Source organism: Orycteropus afer, unplaced genomic scaffold, assembly GCF_000298275.1.
Source record: "Orycteropus afer afer isolate SDZICR_OR568_19922 unplaced genomic scaffold, OryAfe1.0 scaffold00650, whole genome shotgun sequence".
In the NCBI taxonomy this organism is placed as follows: Eukaryota; Metazoa; Chordata; class Mammalia; order Tubulidentata; family Orycteropodidae; genus Orycteropus; species Orycteropus afer.
In genome coordinates, this window is record NW_006922237.1 from 545,340 (window position 1) to 554,414 (window position 9,075).

The window sequence follows — 9,075 nt, forward strand, 5'->3', positions numbered from 1 at the left end:
TTGGTATTTTCACGCAAATTCTTCCGCCAGTTGGGGTTCAGTCCAAATCTGCATCCTTTCCTTCAAGGCTCAGGGGTCCAAGATTATCCTCTGTGTCTGTGTCAATTGGTCTCCCTTTTCTTTGTTGAAGAGGGTCTGTGCAATCCTTCTGCCTAGTCCGCCATCTTGCCCCGCCTCACAATGTATAACTTTTAAAGTAGTAGAAACCCATTGTCAATTCTGACTCATAGTAGTATATGATTTTTATGGAAACTGAAAAGTATACCATTACTAAATTTTATTAAAATAATACTTCCACCTATCTCATGAACACTGTTATGCATAAGCATTTACTTAAGTTTCAAGCTGGAAGAAGCTTAGAAGTCTTGGATGAAGACAAAAGGTAAGAAGGCCATATAAGATTGTGAGTGATACATTTCTATATGACTTCCTTTCTCAGTCACCCTCTTCCTATCCTTTGCACATTCAACTCTACATCTCTGTCTAGGCATCTATTGAGAGGGACTGATTTTGAGACTTCTAGACTAGTCTTGTATTTTCTTCAAGACCTGAGAGGTGCCTATGATATTGTCATCATATAGCCTAGAAATTTCACAGTGATTTTTAATTTAAATATCCTGTCTTTTATTCTCTACTAAAAACATATTTTCCCCAGAACATTATGATTATACTAACATATTGCTTAGACATCAGTTTACCTGAAACTATAAATTATTTTATTTTTTGTTGTGAAATTTTATTATAAAATGAGCCAAAATCTCTATTTTGTCCACCAGAAAGAACACTGATGGACAAACCTTTTCTTCAAATATCTTTATTCAGATACCTAGGAATATATCAGATAATGAATCTTTGACCTTAGGTTTCCATATTTCAGTCAAGAGCGTAATGACATAGTAAAAGAAGTACATATGCTTGGTTCTCTCATGAACTGGGGCCACCTCGTGATGAGAGAGGGAAGTGGATACTTTCGAGATTGTTTTTCTTGAAGGTAAATTTTGACTTGTTTGGAGCTTCTTTCCTCAGATACAAGAGTACTCCCTGACTTCAGTTTTCCCTAAAGTGAAGGAAGAGGCTTGGACGGTCTGGACTGGTCTTTCCCAGTGACCTGAATGCAATCTCTGAATATCTCCAATGCAGACCAGCTCTCTCACTCTTTCTCATGCATATGCTCTTTTTGATTTGATTCCCAAGCCTTTGCACAATGTATTTCCCAAACAATCCTTGTTGTAATTGTTGTTAGATGTTGTTGAGTTGGTTGTGATACAAAACGACCTCATGAAAAACAAACAAACAAACAAAAACTACCTGTGCCTGTGCCATTCACAAAATTGTTGCTGTCTTTGTGCCCACTGTTGAAGCCGCTATGCCAACCTGTCTTGTTGAAGGTCTTCCTATTTTTCACTGACCATCTATTTTATCAAGGCTGATATCTGTCTCTCTGAGGATTGGTCCCTCCTGATAATATGTCCAAAGTAAGTGAAATTAAGTATTATTATCCTGTATTCTAGGAATATTCTAAAGTACAGCTGGAAACACCCTTTACCTTACTTTAAATTTTGCTCTCACTAAGCAGCCTCCATTGTGTTTCCAAACGGTCGTCTTTACAGAGTCTTTCTTCCTCTGAGCAGCTGGTGGGTTTGAACAGTCAACCTTCTGGTTAGCACCAAATGCCTCAGACACTGCACCACCAGAATTCCTTGTAATCTTGATTAATTCCTCTTCCCAATGCTGGGAACAATCTTAAATTAAGGAGCTCTGGTGGTACAGTGCCTAAGGTGTTTGACTGTTAACCAGAAGGCTGGCAGTTCAAACCCATCAACCCCTCTGCTGAAGGATGATGGGGCAATTTACTCCCATAAAGATTTACTCCCTCGGAAACTCAGTGGGGTTCACTGTGAGTCAGAATCAACTGGGTGGCAGTGAGTATCATAGCTAATGTTGTTATGTATGTATATTTAAAAAAAAAATGAGTTCCTAAAGTATTAAATGTATTAGAAAACCCAGAATGTCTGCATTTGTATATATGACCAGGAAAGAGAAACACTCACTTTCAGTGTGTGTTCTGGTTACCTGGTGCCACTCTGACAAGAAATATACCACAAATGGGATGGCCTTAACAAAAGGAGTTTATTCTCTTACAGTTTGGTGACTTTTAGTCCAAGTTCAAAGTGCCAGGCTGTGAAAGCCCCTCAACCTTGGGGTCCAGGTCTGCCTCCTGCTCCCAGCCCACTGGAGCTAGAGGCATTTCTTCACTCAGAGAGCTGCTGGCTGCTAATGCTGAGAAATCAAAGATTGACAAGTAAAAAGGCACAGTCCCGATGTTACCAAACCACATGGCAGGTCATTAACTTAAGTCCTCTGTAAGTCCCAAGGCTGGCAGAGCTTAGCAGGCTGCTGAGCAATGACATGGCTACAATGCAGGATCCAAGCATGCCACAGGCTAGAGACTATTTCCAAGGCTTCTCCTTATATACAGGAAGCAGACCATATCTCAAAGACAGCTACTCAGCTGCTTGTGGTAGATTCCATCATGGAGTTGATTGCCAGTTTCATCATGGGGAATAACTACCACCAGCTGCCCAGCCACTCAACCAGGCCCAGCCAAGTTGACACACAAACATAACTACCACTGTGTGTGTTAAAAAAAAAAAAAAAAAAATTGAAACTCACTGTGGATGAGTGGGATCCCACTCATAGAGACCTTTTCTTGGGTTTCTGAGGTGGTATCACTACAGAAGTAGATTGCTCAACTTTGAACAGCCAGTTTTGCTACACTTTGAGTTCTGATTTCCACTGATTTTCTCATATATATATATATATAAAATATATATGATATACATATTATAAATATATATTCTTTTTTTCTTAATGATACATAGACTTGTGCTCTTGAAAAGTATGCTGTCCTGAATTCCACTGATTTCCCATATATATACATATATAATTTTTTTTTCTTAACAATACATACTTGTCCTCTTAAAAAGTGTGCTCAACAAAGAATGTCACCTTTCTTTTTGCCTCCCCCCATTTGTCTTCCATTCTCCCATAATATATTTCTGCAGAGTTAATTCCTGAAAGCAACTGATCTTGTCTCAGTCATGATCTTACAGGTCATTGGTTTTACTGGCCTATCTATACTTGGGAGCTCTGGTAGTGTAGTGCCTTAGGCACTTGACTGCTAACCAGAAGGATGGCGATTCAAACTCACCAACCACTTCTTGGAAGGAAGATGAGGCCATCTACTTCCATAGTGATACTGCCTCGGAAGCTCAAGGAGGGGTCATTCTGAGCCGGGTCCAACTCAACGGCACATAACAATAACAACAGCGTCTACATATCTAGGTTACTTCTGGTAAGCTCTGGTGGTGTAGTACATAAGGCACTTGACTGCTAAATGCAAGCTCAGGGGTTCAAAGCCAACAGAGGCTCTGTAGAAGGAAGACAGAGTGATCTACTTCCATAAAGATTTACAGCCTCAGAAACCCAAAGAGGGTCACTGTAAGTCAGAAACGAAGGTTACTTTTGATATTGATCCATATCTGGACAGTCAATTCTTGTCTTTGTTTCACTATGTGTTCTGCTCAGATTTCCTGATGTTTGCTCTGATAGTAATCCAGGCTCATAATATTTTTCCTACTATTATTCATTCTCACAACTATGTGAACACAAACTAAGAAGGGTTTTCTGAACTGCTCTGTGTCTAATTTTAGCATTTTGTGGCCTCCGAAGAAACAGTGACTAAACGAAGGTAACATAAAGATGGAAAGTAAAGTTTGAACCAGAAAATACCCAGAAGAACCAGGATCATTAAGATAGATAGCAAATTAGTGCCATGTGACAAAAATCTCTTTAGAAATACGTAGGAAAATATGATTTCTCTGAGCTTCAAAAACATCATTATTATTAGTAGTAGTAATTCATTATATTATTTGTTGTTGAGAATATTCACAGTAGAACTTGCACTAATTAGCAACTTTGACATATACAATTCAAAGACATTGAATGAATTTTTTAAATTGTGAAACCATTCTCAACACCCTTTTTCTAATTGTTCCTCTTCCATTAACATAATCTCACTACCCCTTAGGCTTCCTAGCTAACATTTGGAATTATGTTTTTGATTTGCTCTCTATCCATAGTTCAAAGCATATAAATTTTTGCTTCATGACGTAAGTGTATATTCTGCTTCTCCCAATGACATGTCTTTTACAAGCATAAAATAGATAATTCATAGGACTCATGGCTGTGTTGTATTTTACAGAATTTTTTAAATACTTTTATTTTATTTTGCATACTTAGCTATTTTCAAGATGTAATTGAATATTCAAAAGTCCCTTCCATTATCTCAACAGACAAGGAAACAATGAGAAATAATTCAGTTTAGAATATCAGTAAGTCGAAAGAAAAGGAAAAGAAAAAAAAACACTGATGCAGAACATAGTATTCTTCCAAGACAAGCTAGTGATGAAATGGAATGGATGATCTTGATTCACTGAGCTCATTTGACCTAGTGATGTCAGAGGATGTTGGATACATAATTCAGAATTTATTATAGACAATAATTAATAAATACTCAAAGATGCAGGAGAATTAGTTGCACTTTGTTTATGGGTTCTCACAAGTTTTCATGGCCGTAACTATTTAAACAGAGCTCTGGAGGCATACTGCCTAAGGCATTTGACTGATAACCAGAAGGCTGGAGCTTCAAATCCACTAGCCACTCCTCAGAAGGAAGATTGTGAAATCTGCTTCTGTAGAGATACTACCTTGGAAGCCCAAGGAGGGGTCACTATGAGTCAAATAGATTCAACAGCAGTGAGGATTTTTTTTTTTTTTTAAATCAGAATTATGACATATAGTTCATGGTCAACCATGTCAGAATTGAAATCTCAGGAAAATACTGAGTCAAGATGATGTCAGCTTTGTCCCTAGTTAGCGGAATTATTCTGACACCGTTTCTAGCTCTGACACAAAAAATACTAGCCATTTATCTTGCTGTGGATTAGAAAAAACATTATTGACCTCCCATCTTATAAATTATTGGATGTTACACAATAATTATACACTATCATATTTGATGTCTTTACAGATTCATCACATTACTGAATATATGATCATACCCTCATTTCATCATTTGATATCCGAGGTAATTTTGATACTCCATAACTTTTTCATGGCATTTTTCACTTCTGTATTCCTTAGTGTGTAGATGAGAGGATTGAGAAATGGTGTCGCAATGGTATAAAATACTGCCACCATCTTGTCGATGAAGAAAGTGGTTGGTGGACGTGTATATATGAATATAGTTGGACCAAAAAATAAGATGACTACAAAGATGTGAGAGGTGCAAGTGGAAAGGGCTTTTCTCCTCCCTTCTGCACTGTGATTTCTCAGAGAATGCAAGATAATAAAGTACGAGATCATCAGTAGCACGAAACCACTTACGCAAATGGCCCCACTATTGGCCACCAACTGTAGGTTGATCACATAAGTATCCATACAGGCAAGTTTTAATAAGGGCTGCAAATCACAGCAATAATGATCTATCATATTGGGTCCACAGAAGGGCAGTTTCAAGGTCAGGGCAATTTGAGTTGTAGAATGTATAAAAGAAAAAATCCAGCATATAATAATCAAGATGGTACAAACTTGTCGTCTCATAATGGTCATGTAATGCAAGGGTTTACAGATGGCCACATAGCGATCAAATGCCATGATCATGAGGACAAAAACCTCCATAGCACCAAATAAATGCAGTGCAAAGACTTGCATCATGCATTCATTGTAGGATATGACTTTCTTTTCAGAGATAGCATCCACAATTAATCTTGGGGTTATGGAAGTTGAAAAGCAGGTATCAGCAAAGGACAAATAAAACAGGAAGAAGTACATGGGAGTCCCAAGGGTCCGGCTGAACTTGATGGTCACAATAATGAGCAAATTTCCCACCAAAGTTCCAGTGTAGAAAAATAAGACAAATATGAACACCATTTTCTGTTTCATAGGATCCCGGGTCAGTCCTAAGAATATGAACTCAGTTATACTCTTGTTTTGTTGCATTGTTTCAGGAGATGTGGGGAGATACGTGGTTATAAATAGTTATTCTGCAAGGAGGAAGGCAATCATTTTATGAGATGAACATCTACTTGGAGCTCACATTCCTACTTTTGATCTTGAAACTTCTGTTTCCAGTGGGTAATAATTTAGGTTTCTGGGCATTGATTTTTTATGAATAAAATGTAATTCATAATGGTTATCTATTTACTTTGTTGCATATGTACTTGTAATTACAGAATAATAATAATAATGATAATAATAACAATAATAATAATAAAAGTAATTGGCTTTTTATATATAAGAAACATTACTGTTAATGATTTGTCATGAGTGGATAATTTCCTGAGGTGAATATTTTTCCAGTTTTCGGAAAGCATCTGTCAATATTCAAAATAGTGGGTTGAAAAATGTAAAAAAATTGTGTGTAACTTACTTCGTACTTTTTTCATAGCCCTCAAACTTGGCAGTCCAGTTACAAAATGTTATCATACCATATTGTCAAAAGTTACATTCTTCTCCTTATTCATATTTTTTTATTTTAATATATATATTTTTTTAAATTCCAGGAACATGGAGCCTATAATTAAGAAAAAGGAGAGGAAGGACTTCAGCCATGTATCTGAACCCCCCTTCAAATTTCACATTTAGTGTTTTCTCACTGAGGACCTAGAAAAAAGCTCTCAGGAAATTCAAGTCATATCAGAAGTTTTACAAGCAATTCTTTTCGTTCATATTCTTGACTGTCTTATGTTATGACTTCAAGTAAGAGAAGTAAAAATAAAAAGAAATTCATATTTTTTATATCTAAATCTATGGCTAACTATATGCCTGACCCAAGCTGTGTTATCTTCAAATTTCCTATATGCATGTGAAAGCTGTGTGATGAATAAGGTAGGCTAAAGATTAATTGATACATTTGAATTATGATATTGAGGAAGCATATTGAATGCATTATGGACTATCAGAAGAAGGAACAAATCTTTCCTGGAAAAAGTACAACCAGAATGCTCCTTAGCAGTAAGGGGGACGGGACTCTGTCTCACTTACTTTGGACATATTGGAAGTAGGAACAATTCTCAGGTGACGGACAGCATTCCTGGTAGACTAGAAGAACCTCACTCAGAAGAGGAAAATCCTCAATGAGGTGGAATTACACAGTGACTGAAACAGTGGGCTGCATAATACTAATGATTGTGAGGATGGCACAAGGCTGGGAAATATTTTCTTCTGTTGTAAGAAGGGCTGCTGTGAGTCATACCCTACTTGACGGCATCTATCAACAATGATATATGCTGTAAAGTCACAAAGTATTTTGTATATATTGTCAGATTTATCAGACAAATTTTAGTATAGTCCAAAGAAAAGTAATTTTCAAACTAGTAAAATGTATTTATAACATGAATAGCAGGCATAATTTTTCCAAAAAAATTGATTTCACCATTCCATCTTTAAAAGGATTCATCACAAATGAATACTAGGAAGAGGAACTTATTATAAGAAACCTTTTATTTCTGAAAAGAGTTAAGCTGTGAAAAATGTTTGTATTTATCACAGTTTAAGACACTGAGATTAAAATGCCAACTATGTTTTTTAAACCTATTGGATTGTTAAAGTGATTTGTGTGTGTGTGTGTGTGTGTGTCATAGATAATTGTTAATATATAGACTGGCAAGTGTGGAAAACCACAAAATTTGTACATTTTTGGTAAGTATTTAAAAAGTGCAATCTCCTGGTGGTTATTTTTCAACATCCATAATCTTAGTGCTACATCTGCTACTGACTCAATTTCTGTAGAAACACTTACTCACATGAACAAAGACGATCATTCTGGTCCTTATCATGGTACAAAAGATAAGAAACAAATGTCCATCATAGTACTTTTATGCAATCATCAATAAAAACAAAGCAGATATATATGCAAGGGTCTTTAAAACATATTGGAAAGTAGAACATCAGAGGACAGAAGCATATGCTTATAATAATAATATTTCCACTAAAGTTGGGAAAATATACATTCCACGTATTAATGTTTTACATAAATGAATTGTGTTTAGAAAGCTGTAAAGAAACTTATAATATTTGTAGTTAGACTCTGGGGAGAGAAATTGTATTCTAGGAGTCAGAGATGGACAAAAAGCTGCTTTTAGAGATGTGTTTGTTGGTAATATTTGAAAATATGTCTTAAGCATGGTTTGTGAAACAAGAAATATTTGAAAAATCGTATCATAGGAGATAGTCTGATTAACTTATTTAAATTGTAACAACACTGAACTCTCCAACAATCTTGTGATGTGGCAGAAGGGCCCAGAATATTTTTAGGGCAACACTAAATCGCAAGAGTTGGAGGAAGAAGTGAGTCAGTTATGGCAGCAGGTGTGAAGTTCAGTGCTTTTTGACCCCCCAACCATACACCAGCACACAGCCAATGAACTTCAAGCTCACTTACATTCTATGACATTTTAGAAATACACTGTTGCCAAACACTTTAACACAGATAATTAAATATTGTTTGCAGTTCCTGAGAAATGAGTAAAATATATGTATATGTGCGCATGTTTTATAATATATGTTATACATAAACTGGAATACTTTTTTGTCTATCTATAAACGAAAAAAAAAAAAAACTCACTGCTGTCGAGTCCGATCCAACTCAGAGCAACCCCTCCTTGGGTTTCTGGGGCAGTATCACTACAGAAGTAGATTGCCCAAGCTTCCTTCTGGAGAGTGGCTTGTGGGTTTGAACTACCAGCCTTCCAGTTAGCTGTCAGATGCCTTAGACACACACATATTCATTGTTGTGTGATCTCAAACTCTTTCAGACTGATAAGCCTACTGCCAGTGAGTCCATTTTGAGGCATAGCAGCACTGTGAAACAGGATAGAAGTGTCCCTTGGGTGTCCTAGGCTGTAATCTTTATGGGAGAAGATCACTGCATCTTTTGTACCATAGAGCAGCTGGGTGGGCTCAAATTGCCAATCTTCCAGTTAGCAAACATCAAATTGTGTACTACCGGAG

General features: G+C 36.7%; 1 protein-coding gene across 1 annotated transcript; it reads right to left on the bottom strand.

Moving 5' to 3' along the window:
• Nucleotides 1-5,133: 5,133 nt before the first annotated feature.
• On the bottom strand, nucleotides 5,134-6,063 carry LOC103210772 (olfactory receptor 4C11-like). The gene has a single exon (XM_007956685.1). It carries the CDS (start codon nucleotides 6,061-6,063, stop codon nucleotides 5,134-5,136), a length of 930 nt encoding a protein of 309 aa, XP_007954876.1.
• Between the last annotated feature and the right edge of the window lie 3,012 nt (nucleotides 6,064-9,075).

Bases quoted from the DNA above. Each gene is read 5' to 3' on its own strand.
- LOC103210772 (XM_007956685.1), bottom strand. From the start codon at position 6,063: ATGCAACAAAACAAGAGTATAACTGAGTTCATATTCTTAGGACTGACC.